At 46.5% G+C, this 27,378-nt stretch overlaps 1 protein-coding gene across 1 annotated transcript; it reads right to left on the reverse strand.

Annotated features, from left to right (window-relative positions):
- mta2 (metastasis associated 1 family, member 2) lies at positions 1 to 26,281 on the reverse strand. Its single transcript, XM_036548062.1, has 18 exons — positions 25,983 to 26,281; positions 15,750 to 15,817; positions 14,724 to 14,817; positions 11,470 to 11,587; positions 10,605 to 10,668; positions 9,999 to 10,116; positions 8,948 to 9,050; positions 7,831 to 7,930; positions 7,358 to 7,546; positions 6,598 to 6,672; positions 6,153 to 6,211; positions 5,742 to 5,842; positions 5,113 to 5,252; positions 4,458 to 4,686; positions 4,094 to 4,183; positions 3,331 to 3,449; positions 2,897 to 3,039; positions 1 to 2,314 (listed from the first exon to the last, which is right to left on the reverse strand). Exons 1-18 carry the CDS (start codon positions 26,008 to 26,010, stop codon positions 2,161 to 2,163), a joined length of 1,992 nt encoding a protein of 663 aa, XP_036403955.1. The 5' UTR covers positions 26,011 to 26,281; the 3' UTR covers positions 1 to 2,160.
- Between the last annotated feature and the right edge of the window lie 1,097 nt (positions 26,282 to 27,378).

Consider the following 27,378-nt stretch of genomic DNA (forward strand, 5'->3'; position numbering starts at 1 on the left):
TTTTTTTTTTTTAAAGATTAATTTTTTTCTGCTCGGTGTGCAATTCTCACTCTGCCTCAGAAATATCACATAACTCAGTCTTGGGACCTTCTTACACATAAATTTCACTGTAAACTCACCCTGTAGGTCATTAATAAGCCAGGTGAGAACAGTGAAATATGATGGTACTGAATTAGGCACACAGGGAGCTCCAAGCACCACCACCACCCCCTTCCAAAACAAACAAACGCTGATGATGTCACCCGAAAAGACTGATAACCAGCCCCCCCTCCTCTGTTGGTCCCAGACACACAAGTATCAAGAACCACGACTTCTTCCAAAACTCCCTCACATCCACCTGCTCCTTAATTAACTACATCACCTGACTGCGAACCCAGCTTATCCGAACACAGAAAGCACTGCCCCAGACGCACATCCATCTTTAGACATACCCAGCAGAGCCATCCACCCAGCACGGGCTATGGCTTAACGCATCTCCCACAGAAGTGGGAGGTGGAGACCTGCTTTCCTACAGCAAAGGCTTTAGGGGCGCACGCAAACCTTACTGAGCCTTACAGTGTATGCATACGCCATGCACACAGGCACATCTCAAACCTCAATCTGTACAATCTTGGCAGTTTTTTTATTTTTTTCAAAGCTCAAGAAATCTTGTCCAATCTTGTCTAGTCCAGCTGTCACACTGAGCAAATGCTCCCCGATTCAATTCCCTCTTAGAGGTGGCCACGTCTCCTTTTACACAAAATGGCATTTTTAAACAAAAACTGTCATCATGCCCATTTATAATTATTCCTCTTTCTACGTTAACATCAACTAACCTTAACCGAGGTTAAAGAAGTTAAAGTTAAGTCACTGAAAAGGTAACTCACTGAAAATGGCATTGTAAAGGAGAATAACACTAAAGCTGAACGCTCCCTGTCTTAAAGTTTTCCAACGCAGCAGTCTTCACACTGGGAAAAGTCCAGAAGGCGTGCCTATAATGGGGTCAAAGTGGTCAGGGTGTGAAGGTCGACAAGGGAAGCTGAGACAGGAGGGGACACCTGGTGACTAATGTGTGATAACAATCATGCATTCAGCAGGGTCTCCGGCCCTGAACCCTGCTGAACAAAGCGCTTCCAGGGAGGGGCTGAGTCCTTCGCTGCCTCCGGGGGAGGGGGGTGCTGATATTCACTGCCAGTCAAAGGGATGCATTTATCCTGATCATGACTTCAGCAAATAGCTAGTTATCAGCACTTAGACCACAACCATAAGCCCCAGCAGTGTTCAGGTTTAATTTCACTCACAACTGAAATCGCATGGGCATGCAAGTACCCATAAATCTAGCAACTGCCAACTTGTTTTTCTCCAATCCAATTTAAGAGCAACACAGGCCTTAGGTCTGTAACACCAGCACCCCCGCCCCCTGTGGTCTTCCAGGATGGGCTAGCGAAATGAAGATGAAAATCCAATCTAAGTCAAAGCCAATGGCAGCTACTTCTTCACTGCCATGCGAATGGGGGTTACCTGAAATCTAAAGGGGAGGACAAAAGAGATACTTTCACAAGTGACTAAATTAATAAGATGGTGGGAAACAGAAATGGGTACAGTTTTTTCACAGTTTCTTATAAGAAATATGGTGGATGAAGAGGGTGGGGAGAAAGTGTGGGTGACCTAATCATAGCAGAGCATCGCCCAAATAACTCCTTACAAATTCCCTTCCCTACCCCCCTCCCAAAAAACATGTCCCATCTCAAATGTTGAAAATATTTACAAAAGGAAAAGATAGACAGACCTGGAGGAAAAATAAAGTGTGCTTTTTCATCATCATCATTATTTTATGACCATTATTATTCGCTTTAAATTATACATTTTAAAAACTGTCATTTAAAAAAGATGAAAGGAATTAAACCAAAAGGTTTTAACAGCAAAGCCAGATTATAAAAACACAGCGAAGCCTAATGAGTGTGAGTGTGTGTGTTTGTGCATGAGACAGTGTATGTGCGTGTTTGAGAGTGTGTGTGTATGTGTTTTTGTGTGTGCATGCACACAAGGTATTCAGGAAGTAACACAACAAAGGAGAAAAAAAAAACAACAAAAAGGAAAGGAAAGAACTACAAATATGGCGTTTGCGTCCTGCCAGGTGAAACTGCTCCCCCTTCCTGCCTGGGGGACTCCCTGCATGCCTCAGTCCTCCAGTACGATGGGCTCGCTGGTGCTGGAGGGCAAGATGGGGGTGGGCAGCGGCCGGGGGGGCAGTGGCAGCTTCACCCGGACGGGGAGGTGGGGTTTCCTGGCTGCGCGTCTCATTTCGGCCTGAGAGAGGTGTTTCCTCAGGGCTCTGAAACACACGGTACACGCTGTTACCTCAAAACCCCCACTCATGCAAAGCCTCCAGCACAGGGACTGTTGCAAAGGGCACTGTGATAGCCGCTTTCCTGGATCAACGCTGTGCAGATTCTGCACTCTAAATAAGCTCATCTAAGCCACAGCTTTAGCGGATCCACAAGCTGTAACAGTCATTGGAGCTGCATGGCATCTCCAAGAAATAAAATAAATAAACAAGTCCAAATGCCATCTGGGGAATTGACTTCCAGTCAGAAATCATCATGTTTCCATGGACACTGAGTGGTTAACCGCTCAAAAAAATATATAACGGCAAGAATCCATTACATCATCTGAGACTGCTTCTAAGATGGATGACAAATGTAAACTGAACACATTCTTGGGGAGCTACAGTTTTTAATGTTTTGATTCTCGCTTCTACTGATGCATGTACACTTGCATCAATTCCAGAAGCATACATACATGGCAGATTATGCATTCTTTTTTTCTGGAAGAAAAAAGAAAAGTTTGATCCAGAGTGACATCATGAAGAAAGATACTGTGACCCTGTAGCTCTGCTTCAGTAGAGGTGTCGTACCTGGTGTCTTTGGTGGCCACGAACACCACAGGGTTGGGGGCGTCTCCTGGGTTGACCTTCTGACGTTTGATTACAGATTGGGAGGTTGTCCTCATGCCTGAAGGGAATGGCCTGCCATTGGTGGAAAATGGGAGCCCTGCCACCTGTAGCCAATGAGAGAGAGGAAGAGGACCTGTGTGACCAAAGCAGGAATGAATGGTTCTGACTGAATACAACAATGACAGACTACAGGAAGGATACTGACAAAAACAGCACACAGACAGGTAAAACTGCACGGCTGAGGGTAAGACAACAGAATACCAGACAGGAATTACCCTCTCAAAGGGGAATCAGGGACACACAGATGGTGGGGAATTAGAGAGACAGGCAGGCCGGACAGAGGGAGACACACAGGTGTATGAGGAAGAGGCATGCAGGCGGTCGCAGGGACTCACGCTGTCGTACGGCCTCTTGCCCAGCAGGTTGGAGGGACCCCGGGGCTGGTTGGCCTGGTTACGGTTGATGGGTGTGGGGGCCCCCCGAGGAGCCTTCAGTTTCAGGGGAGCCTGGACAGCTGGAGGACGACAGGGGTGCAGTCAGCAACCCCACTGCAGGGCACACTGCTACAACCACAGTCCTTACAAAGGCTGTCATTTTTTCAGGGCTCCAGGGATATTATTCTCACCTTACTTATCATTTAACATCCTTATCTCTACAGAGCTAGAAATCTACTGCCACTCACTCAGGGAAAAAGTATCAGTAAGTATTCAAAAACTGAGCTCAAGATGCACCAAGAATATGTAGCTAGCATATACGCCAATCAGCTTAGTGAACAGTCTCTTTCCTTGTGTAACTTGCAGCTCTCAAGAGATGAATGTCCATCATATAATGATGATAACAATAGTGCTGGATTCTAGGTGCTCTGTACATCACATTACATTACTGGCATTTAGCAGACACTCTTATCCAGAGCAACTTACATCAATTTACAACTTTTACAAAGCTTACAAGATTTTATCCATTTACTGAGCTGATTGTGGGTTAAGTACCTTGCCCAAGGGTACAGCAGCAGTGCCCCGGTGGGGAATTGAACCAGTAACCTTTCGGTTACGAGGCCTGCTCTTTAACCACTACGCTACACAGCTGCCCAGTAACTGGTTCTGCACGTTGTGTGGTTCTGTACAGCTGCACGCTCGTATCTGACTGGTGTGTTCTTACCTAGTTCCTTAACGATGGCAACCAGGGACGGTCTAGCAACTGGCCGGTTCTTGACAGGCGCTTTTGAAGCCTTAGGAAGCCTGATCATACCTGAGAGAGAGAGAGAGAGAGAGAGAGAGAGAGAGAGAGAGAGAGAGAGACAGCGTCCACAAAACCGTCAGAGATCATGCATAACAAAACATGTATGCTAGCACAGCCCACATGGAGTGTTATCAAACTAGCATTATCACTACCGAAACAGGCAGACACTGTCTACGCAGAGGCCCTCAATGGAAAGGCTAGAGTTACACAGGTTACATCACAGCGCCCCGGTGCTGTAACAGAAACACGACCCCCCCGCCCCCGCCCCCCATTCGGAACTCACACTCGGCCTTGACGGCGTTGGCGTTGATGGAGGCGTAGGGGCGGCGGGCGGCGCGGCGCGGCTGCAGGATGTCCTGGCACACCCGCCGGGCGATGCGGGTCAGCTTGGTGGTCTGGAGGATGAAGGTCTGTCGGTTCTTGGCCAGCAGCTTGGCCCGGCCCGCGCTGCTGGTGAAGGGGGACATGCCCTGCACCTCCTGACGGGTCATGTGTGGACGGGTGGCTGTGTCCTGACATTTTTTGGGGGAGGAGACAGTAAGCGCACTGACAAACATTTCAAGGGAACTCCCCTCAGGAACTGTTAAACATTCAATAATTTACTTACAGTATGAGCTAAGACAGACCATTTCTGCTCTGCTTGCGTCTATTTTAGCTAACATTTTTCAAAGGAAGTGTGGAGATTCAGTTAATTCAATACGTGTCGTCCTAGACGTGTCTTCCAACCTACAATAACGCTGGAATTCTCACAGAGAGCATCACCTTATTTAATATTCTCGTCGGTCAAACGAGACTATGGAGTCATGCAGCGCTGATACCTTCTGGTTTTACAGAAGAATTACTGCTGTAAAATGGGCTGCATTTGTGTTGTAGTAAGACACCGTGAGATACTGTGGATTTCCAGCAGGAGAAACCCTGAACTGCAGTAACAGCCGTACCGTGCTGGCTCGTGCAGCGCCCTCTAGCTGAGTGGGGGTCTTGAGGCCTCCGTACTTCTTCCAGTATATCCAGCATGACGCGCACAGTCGGCACTGCATGGTGGGAGGCCCCCAGGCGTACCACTGCGGGGACTGGATGGCTGCCACAGAGAGGATGCTGGGATCAGTACGCTACCCTGGACTACCACTGCACTCACAGGTCCTTAATCTACCTCTCCCTGACACTTCAGATATTAAATTACATTATTGTCATTTAGGAGATACTCTTATCCAGAGCCACTTACATAGGTTGTAATTTTAATATGGTATCCAGTTACACAGCTTAGAGATAGGCAGGCAGACAGGTGAGCTCAGAGACAGACAGAGAGACAGGCAGGTGAGCTCAGAGACAGACAGACAGACAGGCAGGTGAGCTCAGAGACAGACAGACAGACAGGCAGGTGAGCTCAGAGACAGACAGACAGACAGGCAGGTGAGCTCAGAGACAGACAGGCAGACAGGCAGGTGAGCTCAGAGACAGACAGGCAGGTGAGCTCAGAGACAGACAGGCAGGCAGGTGAGCTCAGAGACAGACAGGCAGGCAGGTGAGCTCAGAGACAGACAGGCAGACAGACAGGCAGGTGACTCACTGTGGCAGCTCTCGCAGCTCAGTCCTTTCTGAAAGCCTGCCGCACCGTTCATGCCGGGCTTGTTCCCAGGGGCCATGATCTGGTTGGGGTTGGGCTTGGTGCTGGTGGACAGAGAGCAGACAGTGGTTAAAGGTTAAATCAGTGGAGAAACGCATAAGTCCTTCAGCTGAACGCACATTACATTATTCACTAATATAAATCACCTATCCAGATTTGTATAATGATATTTTATGTACCCATTTTATTTCTACTGATGAAGGGGTGATGAGTTGTGCATCTGACTGTGATGGAGTTGATTTGGTACGGGTAACTCCTCTTTGACTCTGAGGGTTTTAAGGGTAAGGTATGTGAGTAAGGATCTGACGATGGTGCACAGCATGTATCCAGTACTGCTGGTGGATGTGTACTCACTATGTAGGGATGTAAACCTGCTTCAACTTGCTGTCCGCTTCCGCCGCCTTTAGCCGTTTCTGAAGAGAATTCCGAACGTGGAAGAAAAATCTCGTCATATATAAGTAATTAATACATGATTATTAACACAAGTACTAAAATACCCATTTATATGTGGACATTCGGTTATTAAGCCTGAGGTGTCGTTTGACACAGTTCCCCATAAGTGAGTCATCTGAATGTGACTGAGCTGCACAGCAGTATTAGTTAGGGAGCTCTCTGCCTTACTGTGGGCTAACACCATTACCAGGCAAATGCTTCATATCACAGAGCCTGAATGTAGAGACGTTCTGTGACCACGTGTGGCCAACTGAAGCAGCAGAGATGGACCAGACCAGCACCGATAAAAGGACAGAGATCTGAGTGCGAGACTGCTTGCATGCATTGAATGGGTGCCATACTGTACCTGCTGGATGTAGCGGTCTGTGGTCTTCCACATGTAGTAGAACTGGACCACACTGGCCAGAGACTTCCAGGGCAGCTGTGGGAGACAAACGCACTCTCAATAACAGTGGCCTGGTACTCTGGTGTCCTCACAGCCATGATGGCAAATACCAGAGCCTCAGGTGGTTAGAGGGCTGAAGGATCCCGGGGCCCCTCTGCAGTGTCATTAAGTGGAGTAGCCACAGAGTGAGTGAGGTGAGCAGAGACAGACCCTGTCTCTGAAGGAGAACCTTCACCTGTTCGTCAAAACTGTTTTGTGTTCAGTGGTCAATCTGTTAAATGTCTAAGGACTGTTGTCTTTCCATGTCCAACCTTGTCAATAACTGAGCTCATCAGTCAGTTTCATTACATACAGGTTGATTGTTTAATTGTTCGTTGTAATTGCCTTTGTGTGAGCCAGCCCATTGGTTGACGAGCAACACCTGCCTAATTAGAGGCATATTAATTACTGGTGTATGCCTAAAGAGCAGGTGGTTCTTTTTTTTAGCCCACTGTGTCCTCAGGCTGATTTCGTTTGTTGATTTTTAAAATGAGTGATTTTTTTTTCCTAAAATGTTTGTGAGAAGTGTCAGCCAGCTTCTCCACACCATCATTTCCACAGCAGTTCGGAGTCAGCTATCCCTGTGAAACCGGCTATACTGGCCGACATGCAGCGAGGGGTGAGATTAACAAGGTAAGATTATCCCTTTCACTGAGATGGAGGCATGGAGGGTTTCACTCACAAAGTCCTGGCGGATGTCGTTGAAGTCCTTGCCGTACTTCTCCAGCGCCTCTTCAAAGAGCATGGCCTCCGAGGCGCTCCACTCCTCCATCTCGTCCCGGCACAGAACCGGGCCGCCCTGCGGCACCAGTGTGGACATGGCCCGCGCCAGGTCGTAGCCATTCTTCTGAAGAGTGTCCATGGCGTGGAACTGACCGGGGAAGAGGGTGGAGTCAGACAGGGGTCATGCAATTAGCTACAGAGTGTAGATTATGTAGTTTTGAGAAAAGAAGCACCATACACTTCAGTGGCCATGTCCCAGCAGTATTTGGTAAAAACACATTTTTATCAGGATTGGAAGTGAAGTGTTTGTTTATGTATGTGAGGGAACCTATTTTGCGCATATGCGACAGTGAATGTATACTGGTACGGGGGTGTGTGTGTGTCATTGTGAGTGAATGTATGCTGATACGCGTGTTTGGGTGTGCGTCTCACCAGTGTGATGTCTCTGGAGGCGGCAGCGGCGCTCATATGCAGACTGGGCTGGCGGATGGAGCTGCTGCAGTCCAGAGCACGGGCGAATGTCCCTACAGCCCTGCGACACAGAGAGAAAGCACATCATCAGCACAGCCTATCACTGCATCTCTCTACAGACGCCGCACTGCATCTCAGCAGCATGTAATGATTTTCAAGTGATGGAAGTAAAGTATAATGACTACATAATAATTTAAGCATAATGTCTAATGTAAGGGCAGGCACCAAAAGTACAGGCAGTTCTCACACATTCCATGAAAGTGATAATACAATTCCATCATTGTCCACTAGGTGGGAGTGGTGTGTTAAAATCAACACTTTGTTGATGCTTGCCTGGAAAAAAAATCAACTTGCAAATTCAGTCACTGGTTGGATATTAATTGAGAAAAACACATGTAATGAATAAATGACTGAATTTTAATTAAATCAGTAATTAATTCAATCTTATCGGCTGGGCTTGCAATTATGGAAACACTGTGGAAGCCTGGTACATAACGAAAATGTCTGGGTAATTCCAAGCCTGAAGGAACTTAGAATTGTTCAACAATACATTGGCCAATAGAAAGACAGTAATCTAATAACTAATGTAATAATGTAGTATTTTGGATTTTTGGCAATTCTAATGCATGATTAATATATATATGAATTTCTGAATCTTGAAATGCACAACAATTGACTTGGAAATATTTTATTATGACATTCGTGGAGCACATCTATAACATCCCAACATGACACTGGAGAGTCATGGCTTCAACACCTTTTTTGACTCAGGCCGCAGGCTGAGGTACAGATGGATTGCGGGTAACAGCCATGCAGTGGGCTGCTTCAGAGAACACAAAACAAGATAAAAGCCAGAGCTAACAAGCTGTCCTGACCTGCACCCTACTTCCATTATAATAATCAGAGTTCAGATTAGAGTGGACTGGCTGAATGGACTCTGATTCAAGCCTGCAGTATATTTCTAAATCCACAAACGCAAAGGTCCGGAACACGAAGGGTGAATACAATGATAGGAATGACCACAGTGCGGGGGATGTGAGGGGAGGGGCAGGGGTACCGCTGCTCCGGTCCAACTCACCGCGCCACCACCAGGAACTGATCGATCTGCGGGTCTTTCAGCTGGTTGTCCGGGTCCCACACCTTGGTCTCCAGCTTCTCCTGCACTCGATTGTCCGACTCCCCTGCAGAGGATGAAGCAACAGGCGTGGATGTTGATGCCTACACGCTTTCACGAGGTTCCCATGAGCACGGCAGGAAAACAGCAGGCATGCATGTACTGCCTTCTCACTCTTAGTGTTTACACACTGCTCAGAGAGCAGGAGACAGACGGAGAAAGCCCCAGAGAGAGCGAGTGAGAGACTGAAGGAAGAGCAGCAGCGTGCAGCCAGCAGATGTGCCTGCGCTCAGTGAGGAGGGTACGAGAGCGCCAGCGATGAAAAGCACCACAGGGGTCAGAGGTCAGGGGTCAGGGGTCAATGGCAGAACCTCCAAATCAGCCTGCTCTGAACAAGGTTTGGAGTGCCCTCCAAAACAGAGCTGAATGTGAATCTGCAGAGCACTATCACACAACATCAAGAATCACCTCCTCCACCAATTAACCCGATCACCATTACCACCGGGTCATTTACCAAATGCCACTCAGGGGTCAGGTGCAGCAAACCCTCCACATTTACACAACACTGCAGTCACATACCAAGCATAACAGAGTGTGACACCTGCATCCTACCCCTCCCCCAACAGGGCCCCTCATTAATCTTTAAATAAATTCTGTTAATTATCACATTATCACCAAACTAATTCATTTCATTAAGCAATTATTGCAACAACAAAAACACACATCACTGGTAAACAACTCAGCTGGAACAAATACATAAGTAATTTAAGAAGTAATTAGCAATCACCTTTAACAATTACCAGCTTATGTGAGATGGTGTGTGTGTGTGTGTGTGTGTGTGTGTATGTGTGTGTGTGTGTGTGTGTGTGTGTGTGTGTGTGTGTGTGTGTGTGTGTGTGTGTGTGTGTGTGTGTGTGTGTGTACACATTTGAGCAACACACACACCATGGGAATGGAAACCTAATATGAGATAGGTGAAAGGTCAGAGGTCATTGTGCACTTCCAGCAGCCTCACCTTCTGCCAGCTTGTCAGGAATCTCGGCCTGGTACTTGGAGCCGACCCGGATCTCCCCCTGGTCCGCCAGCAGCGTCTTCTGGACCGGGTCGAACACCAGCGAGTAAAAGAAGCAGTCCTGGGACAGAGAGTGTGAGCGTGGCTGTGAAACCCTGCTCTTCATCAGGCTGGGAAAACCTTCTGCAGAGGTCTGTTTCCAGTTAGCTGTTAGCGTCGGGGGTGCGGCAGCTAATGAGATGGTAGCGCCACTCTCCCCCATTCTCCCTTCCCCGCCGTTTCTCTCCGTGCTTTAGATGCACATTAAAGCAGGGCTTTCGCACTGACTTGCTCTTGTCTCCCAGAATAGCAGAGATAATGGCGGTAACGGGTCACTGATGATATGTTTCGGCGCCCTCTTTGGGACTTCCTTCAAATCAGCCAGTAATTACATGAACCTTATTTTTAAGTGGTTGTACAGTGAGAGACAGTAGTTCAGCATCACAAACCCTACAGATATCACATCAGCCCACTGCATATAGACCCCTCAGTCCAAAATGGAGCGCAGCTTCTAGTGTGGGGTAACAGTGTGGGCCCGCTACGGGCTGCCGTGGCTTCCCTGAGCCTCACCTCTTTCTCCAGGTAGCTCACCAGCACGTCCGTTTCATTCAGGAGTGTGACGTTACATTTGCCCCTGCAAGAGAAAAAAGAGCCAGAGCCAGAGCCAGGCCGATTAGGGCAGGTACTAAAGGAGTCAGACCTGCTCGCTTCAGTGACCTGTAAACGCACAGCCGTGGCATTTCACCCTCACAAAGACTCAGCTGCAAAGAGCCGATCCAGTGCAGAACAGCACACTCTACGGAGCAAGCTGCTAGCCACTGAAGGGCTACAACGCACCTCAGATCTGCTGTGGGTTCGGAACATGCCATCATTATCACGGCATTTTGTAGCCTACAACACTGTTGACAACACGTATGATTTTTAGTGTGGATAAACACACATTAATACCAGAAACAGTAATTAGTAGTCTAAGGATATTTTCTATGAAATAACTGAACAGCTCTTATACAATTAAAGAAAAATCCTATATTGAAAGCATAAATACATTACAGCAATTAACCAGATCACATTGCTGCTGCAGTCATTAAAGCAGGAAACAGCTTGATCTTCTGTCATGGCATGGTAGCTATGGAAACACACTGATGAATTTATGGTTGTGATTTCCTATTCCCAGGACCATTTTGCTCATTATTCACCAGTTAAAAAATGTGTGCTTATCAGAGCTATGCATTGCAGCAGCCAGACAATGTAGCGACGTGTTGGTATTGTTAAAGGCGACTGATTGAAGAAATGATGAGTAGGAGTGGCACGTTTACACGCATAGTCCGTATCTCTCACACTTAGGTTGTTCTTCAGTGAAATGTGTCACTCCGAGGCTCCGCACCGTGAGCGTGGCACAGGCGCTGAGAGCGGGGGTGTGACCGGAAGCCCTTACCGTATGTGTGTGGCGGGTAGGGATTCGAACTGGCGGGACAGGAACAGCTCCCTGTGTTTCAGCTGGTGTTTCTGCTGTTCAGATATCGTGGGCTGCTTGGACTCCTCCTCAAAGTCTCCTGTGGGACACATGCACGGTGTCAGAACCACCTCGCACACACACGTGTCAGAACCACCTCGCACACACACATGCTCACACACGCACGCACAGGTGTCAGAACTGCCTCACAAACACTCACATGCACCAAAGCCACATTATAAACTTGTGTGTATCACAATCCCAGTACACTTTCCATCTTGCGACAGACATACAGGTATCAATCCGACCATACAATTCTCATCTGACATAACCATGGGTTATTCAAATTTTTTTTTTTTTTTTAAATCATACAATCCTATTTTCCTGACACATGAAAACTCCCATACCATGTGCGTCTCCATTATCAATTAAACTGCACTTAAAATTTAGATTTTTCATTACCACCATCATCAGCCCTATTGTATAATCACTCTAAATCAGTGATTATACCGAGCTAACCTGCCCTCTAATGTGTGTGCTCTCAAAACAACAGCATTTGATTACCTATGTTAAGAAGAGCATTGAATGAGCATTGTTTCTTAAGAACAGATAACTGCAAAGGAGATTGTGTAGCACTAGATGTGCAGTAGATTTTTATTATCAGTGCCTGATTGTTTCAGGCATTAGAGATTCTTGAGCAGAGATCCCTGCCACAATTCTGGTAAGGAAATGAATAATGGGTTTGTATGGACAACCATGTGATACTGCTGCTATATTCACCCTTGGGAAATTAAATCATGAGAAAAAATAAAATCAGAAAAAACGCTAACAGCTGAGATAGATTACGTTTAATTCATAAACTGTATTTAACTGAATTGTTTAATTGAATGGATTTCCGTGCCACCATGTGCAGTATATCTAAGAGGCCGTGCTGAGCTATAGAAACTAGACTGCAGGACACACACTCTCTCTCTCTCTCTCTCTCTCTCTCTCTCTCAATGGACTCCGCCCCTGCGCTCAGCAACGGGAAACCCTGACTGAGGGGGACGGGACCTCAGGCCACACCCCCCTTTCTGTTAACCCCTCCTGCCCCCCCATAGGCCAGCCGGCCCCTGCCAGCCTCGGCAGGAAACCCCTGTACACTAAACCTGAGGCGCCCATCCCCCACCCCCCCCCCCCCTCCAAAAAAGGGAAAAAAAAAAAAACCAAAGCACACACTCCGACAGACACAGGGACACAAAGTACTCAAGGAACACACACGCACACACAGGCAAGCACACTGAGACGCGCGCACGCGCACACACACACACACGCGCGCACGCACTTTCCTCCCCTCACAAAGACACAGGCAAGTCAGAGTTAACCCCTTGCGTGCCGCAGGCCTGCGGGCCACATCAAGGGCCTTTTGTTCAACAGCGTGCCAAGGCCAGAGGACAGAGACGGAGCGCCGAGGCTCTGAGACGGCCAGGGAGGCCGGGAAGGAAGCCCAGGCCTTGTGTAACAGTGCGACGCCAAAACGGCGGCTCGTGCTGAGGAAACGGGGGATTTAAAGTGAAAGAGGTGAGGACGGAAAGAGGAGGGAAAAAAAAAAAACACGCACGAGAGGCGGCAACGGAGAGGCTAAATGAGTCACTGGGACTTATTCAGCTCACAGCTTCATTACACTGATGGGCACACGGGGCTGAGCGAGGCAAAGCAAATCTATATGCGCAGGCGTCTGAGGGAACGTTTCGTTAGCCCATCGACTGGACTTCCCCCGATCGGACGGCCCAGCTCTACGATCTGGACTTTCTAAAAAGCGGCCAGCGTGCTGTGCAGTAACACACAGGGCCCTGGATGCTCCGCAGTGATGGGAGTGCGAGTATCTAATTCAGACCCATTTCCCTCCAACAGTCTCATGCCAGAGCACAACCGCACACCTTCCGGATTTTCACACACATAAAATGTGTCCTGAGCACATGCACACATAGGAAAGTACGTGCATGCACAGACACACATGCACACAAACACACACAAGCTGACAGCTGACAGCCTCTCGCAGTGGCATAGATGTGTTTCACTGTGGGAACTGGAGATGCGCTAACAAGCTACACAGCTCCTGTGACTGGGGATGGGGTGCATTAATGGGAGGCCCTCTCTCCTTGGGTCCATGGGACTCACTAACCATTTACCGCACATATTAAAGATTCTTACTCTGTTTGAATATCTACAGATTTTCAGTTGAAAATTTCAGTTTTGTAAGCTGCCTCTGGATCTCTCATGCTCACACACAGACCAGGATGCATATCTCCACCTATATTCTCTGTAGATTGTACGAAATTATATCTGCAAATCAAATTGACACACCTTTGTAGCAGGCCTCATCACAAACCCCACTGCGTCAACGGAAAGGCTCTTCAAGCTTAGCGCCCACAGTGGCCTGTCCACCCATGTCATCTAAACCCTGCCTGAGCCAGCTCCTCTGCACAAACCCTGTGACTGGTTTAAAACTAACAGTCACTTTCTTTTTTTTGATGGTGACTAATGAAAGCTCTGACTAGGCTGCTTTTGCTACAATGCTTAATCCAGATGAATGCTTGGATGATCCATGCTCTCCTGTCCTGAGTGGCTCAACATGTGAAGAATATTTCCTGACAGCACAATGACAAAAACTCTAGAATCAGTAGTGGCCACTCTGGACTATGCCAGCTCATGAGCAACTCACATGGCATCCCAGGCAAATTCTCGTAATCGACCGTCTGGTCATCTACCATCAGCCCTGTCTGCACTGGCCCCGAAATGCAACAACACAAACCCAAAAATATTTATCTGAACTGTATATTCCACTTCTGATATGCCACGCTGATTTGTGTGTCACAGGGTAGAATTCAAAATCCTAGGCACTATAGTAGTGGGCCAGCCCTATGCAAACAGGCAGAGGCAAACTGTAGTTTGTTGAAAACTGAGCATACTCTAAGAAACATCAATACTTCAATGAAAATAAAAAGTTTGAATAGCTCAGGAAAGCCACCTATTCAGACTATGAAGGTTCCTCTGAATATCTGAAAAAAAATTACTTTCTGAGTTATAAATGAAGCAGCCATTCTTCATTCACGCATTAGAGGGAGTGATGTCACCGCCAGATGTCAAAGCTGGGGATTTATACCATGTGGAACTGGTTTCATCCTGTAAATATACGTACCCACTGCACTACGGTAAAGCAGCACACAGTATTAGCATGGGCAGGCTGTACTCACGTGCGTTGCTGTCCGCCAGAGTGTTGAGATTGCCTGAGATGTCCCTCCTCCTGAACAGACACACCACCTTGGCCTCCACGTTTCCATTGGCCGTCTGTGGGGAACACGGTCCAATACGGTCAACCACTGACAACCTCTCGGCTACAGTTCTACAGCAGCCTCCCCAGGATCTGTGTCCCGGGGGCCATTCATTAAGGCCTTTTCAGGAGGTCAAAAATCACAAGCTGAGAAGACGGTTTTTTGTAATCGTAAGTCATCTACTAACTAGATGTGTGACTCCAAGCCTGATATGGTCGTGTGTACCACAAAGAATGTTCAGTCAGCTGTCCGTTCTGTTCAAAGATACATTGCATCAGTTTAACTCCACTTCTCTGAGCTGACACACATTACAAATACGAAATCTTCCTATCTTCACAAATATGAAATCATGTCATATAGTTTAAGAAAGACTGCTCCAGATCTCTATAGGTACATCTTTATAAAGAAACCGCTGATCCTCAGACTTCAGTAACAGGTTCTGTTTGTGGGGAAATGTTCTACACCTTTATATTAATAGATCAGTAACAATTATAAGAGAAAATGACTTCTGTTAGATACTGCTGAGATTAAAATATGAATCAAATCAAAGAAACAAGGAACCAGTACCAATAAATGAATACACTACAAATGACTTCAATGGGATAGAGGATTGTAACGTTTAGTATGTTTCTGGACACTGGCAACGGAGTTATGCAAATAAAAGAAACTGTGTGAGTCAGCAAAAAAAGACTTGCATTCCATAAGTTGAGAGTGAGAGGTCAGAGTGCTGGATCAGAAGCAGGAGGCTCCAAGGCCAGTGAGACAGCACTGTTATAGCAGAGACGTACAAGCCTGCCACGCAGCATTAAAGCACAGACACTGTGTGCTGCACAAATAATTAATGAAATATAACTGATACACAACTTTCACTTTAATGCAGGCTGTTTTAAGGCTGTTTAAGTCAGAAGAAAAGGGAGAGAGCAAGATGAGGGTCTCCTCCACACTCACCTTGTTGAGCTCCTCTATCCGGCGGATCAGGTAGGGGTTACTGGAGGAGTTCTCAAAGTACACGTAATCTGAGCAGAGGGAGAGAGAAGGGAAGGAGACATCAGACAAAGCATCACTGCTCTGCTGAGTACCACCGATGCACAACATAGACTCGTCCTTTCCACAGTTCAGGAATCACTCATAAAAACCACATAGTAGTGTATCATGATTTAGACAGGCACAAAGGATGTATATGTTATACTTTTCATGCAACTGCATGTTTATTAAAGGCACTAAAAACAATAGTCAGAAGCCAGAGTTCATTAACAGAGAGAATTAAAGAACTGCTCCTGTTAAGTGTAACCCATGGAAATGGTCTGCATTTGAAAACGGGAAAGGTAACACTTGAAGAGATATTACCATTGTGGTCACATTTCAATTTATCACCAGAGGCAAACCCCCATACAGATGTTGCAAGATACTGCAAGACATATCCATTAGCATGACATGATACTGAGTCCATGTGGACCATATCGAGTAAGGTTCTGAAACGACTGGGTAAGCCCTGAGGAGGGTCAGTAACAAACACGGACGGCTGTATTGGTAACGCAAAACCACCATTAATGTGCCCCTCCAGAGGCAGATCCGATGCACAAACATTTATGTTACACACATACACACTTATAGAGAGCCCTCCGTAAAAATAACCTCTGAATCTCCTTCACCCGAACCCTTTCAGTTCCCATGTTCCACGCAGTAAAGGCCGGCACAGACCCAGTTTGGCCCGGTGTGAGCCTGACTGTGCTGGCTCATCTTTTCCCATCAAGGACACACATGGGTCAGCAATCACAGGTCAAAAAGTGTTCTTTGTTTCAGCACAGTGCCATAAGCTGTCAGGGGTTTCAGAAGAATTATCAAGGAGCTAAAAATGTGCCGACTCAGACAGGCTTTTCCCCGAACCCGTCCTGCACCTACAGCCCAGGGTCTCACCCCCAGGTTTCTCCCAGGAGCTGCCTGCATATTATACTCACACATGTGTTGCCTGGACATGGCCTAACTGATATGTACCTACATTAGGAACTGTATCAATACCCTACAGCACATATATTTACTGACGGAAAACTGTGAAACGGGCCTCTGAGCATCCAAGGCACAAACTATGAGCTCACTCTGAGTGCTCAGTGCGCCTGCATTCTTGGAACTTTCAAAGTGTTTCATCTTAAGTGTGGTCTTGAAAACGCACAGAAAAATGCATATACATATAATTCTTTGGCACGCGTAGTTTCTCTGCATTAACACTAGGTGACCCTCCTAGATGCGTCTTCATATTGCCTTGTCATAAAATTGCCAAAAACGTCACCTGCATCTCAACATTAGTTATTATTTTAAACTGGCTTCCCACATGACAACTGTACATGATTTATATTAGCATTACACATGTGTGCGAGCAGAAAGCAGCTGCATAAAATGTAGGGTGACCCCGCATGACTGGCCTCGGATCAGATTTCTCCATCAAATCTTCATCTTAACAATGAAGAAGGCAACAACACAGATGTTCTCAGGCCTGTGGTAGTGAGCTAGCTTTCCCTTCACCACGCAGCTGGAAAGAGGAATCCTGAATGGGCCAAAGTAAAAATGGCTTGTAGCAAGTCATTGGCATGCCCTAGTTTGCTAGCTTATGAGTTGGGTTAACTACACAGACGCTTCTGTTTGGAGGTGCAAAAGTCAGGTTCTCAAAAACAGGAATGGAGAGCCTCTTTCAGTAACTTCAGTAAAGACATCCCTACACTCACACATAAAACCTGCATCATTTACCATACTAGTTGCTTTATTGTACATCAGATTTAAATACAAACGCTGCATTATTCAGGCTTTTTCCTCTCACACAACTGTTACTAAAAATCATCATGCAGAAAATATATTTGTCACAAGCAGCCCTGGGGAACACACACACACCAAGCTCCTCTAAGAAAGGGGAAAGCCTTGGATGTGCGTTACAAACATGAGGATCACAGGTGAGTCCGTTTTGTCCCCGAGTTCAGAGGCGTCATCTGACACAGTGCTGGGAGAGGGAGGACGGACCGCTCCACGTGACCCTTCCAGGGGCTTCAGCCTGTGTGAGGCTGGGAAGGAGGGGGGACTGCGTACCCTTGGCTCTTGCTGCTCCTAAGAGACACAACAGAACCCGAGCCCTGTGCATCATATTGTCTGCGCTGGTGACTCTCACAGGCCTGAACACAGGAGAAAACGCAGGCACGCTACCCAGAGTGCTTCACTCTTCCGCTCGCTTTCCTCACACTACCGCTGCCACTCAAACGGGAGATGCTTGATTTCAGCTCTAGAGGCTCGAGGTCAAAAACCTCCGCACCAATCCACATTCTACAGCACTCGGAGCGCACAGAATTGCCATCTGGTGGCATGAGTCAGGGGTAATTATTTAATTCCTTTCCCCATGGAGAGCCATCTTATGAAGTGTCAACAGCCATGTTATTTCTGTAATAACCGCAAGTTGTGTACCAGCGAGGCTGAAAGCTCGGTGTCTGATGGACAGGAGGGGTGGCTGGGTTTACACTGCACTGTGAAGTGGGGATGACCACTGACCTTCTCAGCAATAAACCAGCAACACCAGATCCATCCCGAGAATGGATACCATCTGCTCCGTCCTAGAAAAGCACTGCTCTTCATCCATCACCGATGACTCAGTTTCACATCCGGGTGGACATGGGGACACTGACATGAATATGAGTATTAATAACAGAGGCCAAAACGACACCATCACTCGTGCTGTGGCTTTCGTGAATAAGTTGTCTGACTGGTGCCCCTCCTGCCTCAGAGGGAGATGTAGATGATGCTCAGACAACAGCAGGGTACTGAACAGGTCTGCAAGACTGCACCTCCTCTAGAGAAGCAGGGAGGCTGGGGACAAAACCTAAAATATGCAATTTGTTCACTTTTGATTCAGTGTTTAATATTCTACTGTATGTCTACAGGATATCTGAGGTGTACCCAAGCTGTACGTAGCAGGATCAGTTTAGTTTCTTTCTAAGCAAACACACTTAGGGTCAGTAGGGCTGGCTTTGCCTGTACATCAGGGCTGTGTTTACTTGGAGCTGCTGAAGTTGACTCATGTGCATTTTGTGACAGACATGTCAGGCACACGTTTGTTCGGTTTTGGGGGTGTGTGGATTTTTCAGTCCCAAACTGTTTTTAACACAACACACATGTAAACATTCCCCAAGCCCACAGACAAAAATGCTGTCAAAAAACTTTACTATAAAAAAAAGTATATTAAAGCTAAGAAATCATTTTTGCATAAGAGAAGCCTAAGAAGTGTGCAGCACAGCTTGTAGCTAACAATCAAGAAAATAAAATAAGTGGGAGAGTCAGGCGGTAAGAGTTTAGCCTCTTTGCTCAAAGCTCTTATTCAGAGTGGTGCGAAACTGTGTGTCTCATCTGTGTTCGCCTCCAGAAAAAGGAGCATATACAGAAACCCCTGCCACTGGTTACAGCCCTATACCAGCCTCACTCCACTGCACAGACCTCACTGCAACTCCACACAACAAACAACTGTGACTTTGAAAAAACTCTTTCACATATCCAATCATTACATGACATTACTGCCATTTAGCAGATGCTCTTATCCACAGCGACTTACATAGATTACAGCTTTATCCATCTATACAGCTAGATACATTCTGTGGCAAATGTGTGTTAAGTACCTTGCCCAACGGTATAGCGGCAGTGCCCCAGCAGGGAATCAAACCAAAAACCTTCCAGTTACGAGCCCTGCTCCTTACCACTATACTGCACTGCCAGCCGAATGAAACCTAGTGAACTGAAAGAAAATGAGTCTGGCCCTTCGGTTATGGCCCTGTGAAATGAAATGCTGATGCTTGTTCTGCAGTAGTACAGCACGCAGTTGACATGCAAAATCAAATCGCAGGAGGTCCCTTTAAGTGCATGCTTGAGCTGCACAGCTGGGGTTTGATTCCGTCAGTCAGAGATGACCGGGAGCCCACAGCGGCCCTGGGGATAGGGGTGGATGTGCGGGCAGGGACTGCTCGCCCTGCTCGTCTCAGGCACCCTCTGACTCATCAGGTGCCTGAAGGTTAGCGCTGAGCGAGGCCGCACCCATCCTCCAACTGCTGTTTGGCCCACTCCTGCGCGCTTGCAGTGTGAGAGTCAGTCATGGCTGGCATGTGACTGTACTGGAGGACTGCATTTGCTACACCCCAACACTGCTGCATGAGTACAGCGGTTGTCACAGTGAGATGCACATAATAGCTCCAACCGGTGATTCAAAAAATAGGACTGCGGAAAGGGGGAAAGCACGTAAAAAAAAAAAATTCAAATTACATCTGCCTCCTGTTCTACCAACTGAACTTACAGCCGATTGCAGACACACAGATGCAGCTAAATGTGGCCATTCTGAGCATTCCATTTCCACGTACAGCCAGCAGTGGGCGGGGTGAGGCTTCACGCAGGCCACTCCTGTTGTGTTTGGGCTCCTTGAACTCAGTGTGACCGGAGCAAAGTCATGCTACGTTTGACAGAAGTGGCTGCATTTATGGAAACAAATGAGGAAGTAGCCTGACTCAGTGCAAAGTAAATTGCGTGATATTACTCAAACAGAAGTTTTCTTTTAAAGTATGCTACTAGCATATGCAGCCAGATGGAGAGAGAGTTTCCTGCGTGAGATGAGAAGGTTGAAATTTCGTTTTCTTTTCATTTGCACAGGTTTTACCTAAGCACATACCTGCTAGCTCCAAGTGACATAACAGCGGAAAAGAGAACCGCGGAAAGATAATAAAATCTGTGATGTCTCACCCTAGCTAGCTGCTAATGAGTGATCAGGTGCTAGTTCCTTCTCTATCTAACTAGCTAGCAGCTGCAGTGTTGAGAAGCGGGAGGGAAAGGGGTAGATACATTTATATTTATTCATTTAGCAGACGCTTTTATCCAAAGCGACTTACATAGATTACAGTTCTTTACAATGTTATCCATTTATACAGCTGGATATTTTTACTGAGGCAATTGTGGGTTAAGTACCTTGCCCAAGGGTACAGCAGCAGTGTCCCAGTGGGGATCGAACCGGCAACCTTTCGGTTACGAGTCCTGCTCCTTAACCACTATGCTACACTGCCGCCCAGATACCTGAGACGCTGTACACCCTCTGTAACAAAAACTAGAGCTGAGGGCAAGGAAATATTTAAAGTGACTGCAAGCCATTCCCCGTCGGAAAGAGAGACCACGACAGGAGCCTGACACTGCTGAAGACCTTTGAGACCAGTTACTGAGGTGTTCACATAGCAATACCGGGGTTTCAAATCACATAGCAATTTTGCTTCCTTCTGCAAAGCCGAGATTCACACCAACAATCTGTTACAGAAGCCACGCAAACAGTTCCAAGTGTAGGTGACAGGTTGGGAACACCTGCTGTGTCAGGTAAGAGCAGGCTTCTCTCACAGAATCGAAACACTGGCCCTGCAGGTGGTGCTGCGCATCTCCTTCCACGGGGGGTATGGGCCGCAGGCAGACACTGACCCAGAGTAAGCAAATCAAAACCTATCCTTAAAATAGTTGGGAGCGAAAAAGAAAAAAAAAACCCAAACTGATCCAAGGTCAGTGTTTATGGATAGTTTCCATATATAGATCAGAGAATGTGACCATATTTGCTAATCTTGAGTCGACCGAATACTACAGTTGTAATGGTCAACTTCATCTCACCCTTGCTGCAATACCAGGACCCAAAGCAGACAGGCACTGCGGTGTGTGTTGTCACAGTCAATCTGTGACAGAAACCAATGCAAATCCAGTTAATATGCACTTAACGGTAATCCACAGAGACAAGAAAATGAAAAACCAAGGCCACTCAGATGTATGTGCGGGTACAATTTTAGTGCATGGGCCCCAAAAGGCCAGCTGTTCATAGCTGCCTCAGTGTGTGAAAGAGCAACACGTGACCTGACATCCAAATCGCAACGGTTACACAAGCACATCATTAATTTATTATATAAATCCACAAGCATCTATAAACAAGTACAGTGCTGGATTTCACAGAATCCATTGCCTTTGTGTCACGTAATTAGTGCTTCGTAGGAACACGAGTTCTGGTTCTCCACCAACAGCTGTGGTTGATTTAATGAGGGAAATATCAAATTATCAAATCAATTCACAACGGATGGAGGAGACCTTTGAAGTCCTTCCACAGTCTGCAGTCAGGAGTGTCAGTGCCTCACAGGAATGGAGAAGAATGGGTGGTAAGCCCATTATCAGGATGACTGCAGAACCCAGTTATGCAACAGTTACCACCAAACATAACATACACACTGGTGTATAATCAGTGCTCCCTTCAGAAAAGACCATAGAAACATTGTGATGTTCAAATCACTCCTTTTTAGAGGGCCCTGAGGCTCTCTGAAATTAATCAGTAGCTGTCTGTAAACCTCCCCCACAACTGTACTGTTCATTGAAACGGATGGAAGGCACTACATCAATGTAAGTCATCCTCTGTATACATGGAACCTGGTTGAGATAGCCATTGTGTGGCACCTGTATGATTTACATTTCCAAACAACTTAGTGGTCCCTGCATTACAAGCCCACCTGACTGCATCAGAATCTGACCACTTGCAACTCTCATCTGTTAAGATGCAGAACACCGTTCAGACCCCTGACTGCATCAGTTGCGGTAACTGGGGGGGGGGGGGGGACACTGCAAAGCAAATGCAAGAGTCAAAACCATCTGACTGTTTGTGCACCATGCATGCATCTTTTTGCGAGTCACTTGTGGGAACCAGTTGGCTTTATTACTGTAGGATCACCAATCTGTGGTTCAGTGTTAGCGAGCCTCTCAACCCGTCAAACATCCACTGACCATAAACTAACAAAGTCAGTGACCAGCCACAACTGATTCTGGTGTAACTGAAGGCAGAAAGTGTACCCCTTCTCGTCAGCAGGGACAGAGAAGGACGTGACAGGTGGAACTCCTGTGCAGCCTGGATGATCTCCTGGCTCAGCACCTCATACACTGGGTAAAATCCACTGTACCTGGGAAACTCTGGAATGGAATTATCGACCATGCAATGCAAGGCTGGAAACAGCACTCTTGATGCATAGCCGTATAAACCATACCAGGTTTTCCAAGAAGCAGGGTAGCATACTGAGCAGACAGTGAATAGAAACAACCAGGAAAGTGTGCCCTCACCTACTATTAACAAGACCTGGAATGGCTCGAGCAAGTATGCACTGGAGTATCTAATTCTTTTTCTGCAATGGCCGCAATGCATGCATCTTTAGCCTTGCAAACCATTAATCCCAAACCACTTCGGCTGTTCTCTGAGAGACAAAGCCTTTCTCTCATCACACTGTCTGTGGCATATGTGGGATGAGGCAGTGCATTTGACAATGGATGCCTTCACAGAAATAACGCAGTGTGGACACAGCGCAGCCTACATCTCAACAGACACAGATATTCGCATTTGGTGAAGAATCTGCATTTCAGTTTAACACACGTGTGCACAGTTAAGGTTGGTGGCTCAGCACGCATACAAAATACACAGGCATGTACACAGCCAAAAAGGTCAATTAAATCAATGAGGGGTTTGGGAACAGTAGTGTGTGAGCACAACATGTGCTAAATAACTGGTGTCCCCCACCTATTTTCCACATAGGCTGGACAAATACCTGTACCCATCACTGTGATTTTAAAAGGTACAGGGTCAGCCAAACCTGTTGTATATCAACAGATCACAATGCGAATGAATGTTGGTTGCCCTAATACTTTAAGCCAAAACCGCTGATCCAAGTAGTCCAAAAGACGTTTTTAGAATACACTCTGACCCAGTTCTTTCCATACTACAGTTCTGCAAAACAGCGTTGCAGAAGTGCGGCCTAACTGGTTGGTTATGAAGCTTTTTTACCCCTAAAGAGATTGAGCACGCCGTGAACCTCGCTGTGCAAACGCAGACGTCTTAAGTGATAATGGAACAAAAGACTCAACGCTCGTGCGGCGCGCGCTCACGAGAGTCCCCTAGAGAGCGTTCGCGGGACAGTCGCAGGGTGCACGGGTTAATACGGCTCTGTCGAGCGCGGTGCTGGAGGCGCAGCGTCGAGGGCGCTGGAGCAGGGCCAGGCCTCGCCGACAGGCCGGAAGACACCATCTGCAGCGCCTTGCTACAGGCTCGCATGCACAAGGCCAAGATCAGAGAGCAAGCAGAGAGAAGGAGGCGGTGTGCGCTGCGATAACGCCAGGCTCGACCTAACGATGGCTATCCAGCAACGGAATAACTAACCATACAGAACCTACAGAATTTAAAACACAACTGTTTATCAACACCCTTGAACCTTAGGGACGGGTCGAATGCACTACACTCCCGCCCATAGCCTGTAATTTCGAAAATCTGGGAAATTGCAACATCAAGACTAGACAGCAACACTTGGTATATTCAACACTACTTGCAGTGCAGTTGTCTGCTGGATGTGGGGACAGCTCATGCAAGTCATCTTGGCAAAAACAGTGTGCATCTTTCTACATACGTTGTCTCACGTTTTTTTTTTTTAACAAAACACCCAGACATGGTGTGGACTCCTCTAATGCATCGTATGTGGTATCACTAATCAAAAGCAGTGGCAACCTACCGATAATCAAAAACAACCAAACTTGAAAATTTGGTCAAAATTATCTGTAGCATTGACGTTACATCAGCGTGCGATCACTGAACAACTTCAAGTCGGGGATAACTTTCGCACTAGTCTTCGTAACCCAGGCACAGAAATACATCTTCCGTGGTTTTTAGGACACCGTCAACCTAACTTCTGTAGACGAATTGCGTTGAACGACAGAAATGTTGAGCCCCGTAAAGACAACACATATTAGTGTTGTTCACTCGGAGGCGGAATGTTGTCATGCTAATTGAAGGTCATTTTTAAGCGAAGACTATTAATTTTGCAGCGTTCCCTCGCGAGCTCCATAAGAGCGCCTTAAGATGACGGCCAATGCAATCATGTCCATAAAGACATTTTACAATTACGCTTTGGAAATGACTACCCACTCATGCTTGTCACGATAAGAGGCTAGCTGTGCGTTTTACAGCTCACTTGTGTGTCGTGGAGAAACGTCCACATTAAAAACATGGTTATTCTCCAAGCTTGCCAGAGCGTCTCACTTTAGTTGATATTTGCAACTTACTGACATGGAAACGCTCCAAGAGCTGTTTGTCACGGGTGTATTTGCGTGCAGGACTAAAAGAACAGCCAGCATCTTACTGTTTAATCACCATGACCTATATAGCTTACAGTCGCTCTTATGGGACTTCAGTCGTGCAACCATAAAAAGGATGTGAAATGACATTTAGTAGCAGTTCTAATCACACGCAACACCATTCTTGGTGGCTAACTGGTTGTTAATTTGGACATTTAGGTCCCGGGCATACTAAAATACATTTGTTCGACTAGCCTATATTTCCGCAAAAAAATTAGCGACAGTAGATATCTCCGACTCCAGCCGAGGGGAATCGAGCCGACAAATCCCGTTTACCGGCTTTTTCAGTTACAATAGCAAAGCTACCCGGCTTTTCCCTTCTAACATTATTGACGGACTGGCCACCAAGCTAATGTGCCTGGGTTTCCATATACTACATTAACAATAATAACCAGAACTAACGTTACAACCGCTGTTATTAGAGATTATTATTACTAAACGTATAATATTATTCAGAGCGACACTCGAACAGTTAGCATGCTTGCCGGCTAGCTAGCTAGCTCGGCTGCACACTTTCATTCAGCTACGCTTGGGAGCGAGACCGGTTCTTCGCTAGCTAACTAGCTATTCGGCTAGCCAGCGGTTGGGTACTAATACTGCTAACGTTACTGCTATCCGTTCAATTTCTTTAAAACGAACTGCTAATTGTTACATTCTTTTGTTAAACATCTAATGGCAGCGCTACCTTTATTCGCTCGCTAATATTAACAGCTTCAGAATACTTAGCTGCCTGGCTAGTCACACGGCTAGCTAAAACGTTCAGAAAGGCAGTCGGTTAGCTAGCGAGGTTGTTAGCTAGCTAGCTTGTGAGGTATACCAACGGGCGAACCAGCTAGCCAGCTAACGTTAACCTAGCTAGTTAAACATGCGACGTCCGGAGTCTCAAAATAACTGACATCTTAAATTGCAGACCAGCGAGCTGCTGTATACGCGGAAATAAATAACGTTAGCCTGCTAGCTAGCTAAGGCTCTTAAAATAAAACAATAACTTACCCCCGACTCTGTACATGTTGGCCGCCATTCTCTTGTTCCTTTAGTAGATACACACACTGGCCAAGGGATTCCCCCTCTTGCGTGGAAAAAAATGCCGATCCGGAGATATTTTACTCCCGCTTTTATTCTCGTCCACCCCCCGCCGCTAAAACAAAAGCCAGGACCCCGGCACTGTAGCCAAGCGACGGCGGGTAAAAAGTTTAAAGTTTCCGTTACAATGTTGTCCGAGGGGGGTTTAAAATGTGTCTTCGTTTTTTTGTTTCAGTCCGGTAAACGAACTCTCCCTCCTCTCTCGCTCTCTTTTTTCCCCCCACTCACTCACTCTCGCATTCACACTTTCACAGGCATGCACACTCAGCCCTCGATAGCCCAGCCTGTCTCTCTCTCACTCCACTCTTCCTCCCATCCTCCGCTCCCAGCTTCATCCTCCTCTTCTTCACCTCCGCACAGTTCACACACTCAACGCTGCCCCCTCCCTCCCCTCCTTTGGAGAACGTCATCTTCGGCACCCTTCGGAGGGCCCTGACGTCATTCGGTAATCTCCGGAGTCCCCCCTCCGGAAAAACTCGAAACGTCAGACATATCAACGGCCTAATGGGCGCGTAGAATCAGAAATTGTACTTCATATTCCAACCACTGCATTATTATTGTTATTATTGTTATTATTATTACTATTATTATTACGTTAATTAATTCCAAGTATACTCCCCCCTCCAGATTTTTTATTGCTGTACAACGTATTAGTTTGTTATTTCACGTATGTACAAATTTTATTTAAATTGAACACCTATATGTAATTTGCCTCAAGGGACGCACAGTTGATTCAAATAACACTAATCAGTTGTGTAATTGCTGACTCAGTTACTATGTGCAAATGTGTGCAAACGTGCAGATGCAAAACAAAAAAATGTATACATAATTGTACCACTAGGTTTATTTGAACGAAATGTAAAATCCCCGTACAGTTCAGAAAAAGAAATGGTTAAACACCGCCCTCTATCGCCCCAAAGAGCTACCAGCGACACGACACTTGTCTGGAAATTTCGGCACCAACACTGCCCTCTGTCATAATTTCAAGTACTACATGTTACGACGTTCGCATCCACAGCATGTATTTGGCAGACGCTCTCACCCGGAGCGATTTACAAGTGCATTCAATAGAGTTACGACTTTGATAGGACGTAGGAATATGAACAGATGCGCACTACCCTTAATTTAAAAAATAAGCAATCCTTGTTATTTCCTTCTTTCAATGAAACAAATTTTATTACTTATTATTACACATAGGTTTGTTACAATTTTCCATGGACTTGCTACAAATAGTTTATGAAGTCCATAAAAAGTTTGCCACACGTCAATACGTTACAGCTGTAATTGAGGGCTAATAAAGCTTGTA

This window comes from Megalops cyprinoides, chromosome 16 (genome assembly GCF_013368585.1).
Source record: "Megalops cyprinoides isolate fMegCyp1 chromosome 16, fMegCyp1.pri, whole genome shotgun sequence".
In the NCBI taxonomy this organism is placed as follows: domain Eukaryota; kingdom Metazoa; phylum Chordata; class Actinopteri; order Elopiformes; family Megalopidae; genus Megalops; species Megalops cyprinoides.

What these genes read in the sequence shown, in the direction of transcription:
- mta2 (XM_036548062.1), bottom strand. Translation starts at nt 26,010, where the DNA reads ATGGCGGCCAACATGTACAGAGTCGGGG. An exon ending in GAGCTGCGAGAGCTGCCACA is followed by an intron (nt 5,253 to 5,741) that starts GTGAGTCACCTG and finishes TCTCTGTGGCAG; the next exon opens with CCATCCAGTCCCCGCAGTGG. An exon ending in GCAAGAGGCCGTACGACAGC is followed by an intron (nt 3,040 to 3,330) that starts GTGAGTCCCTGC and finishes CATTGGCTACAG; the next exon opens with GTGGCAGGGCTCCCATTTTC.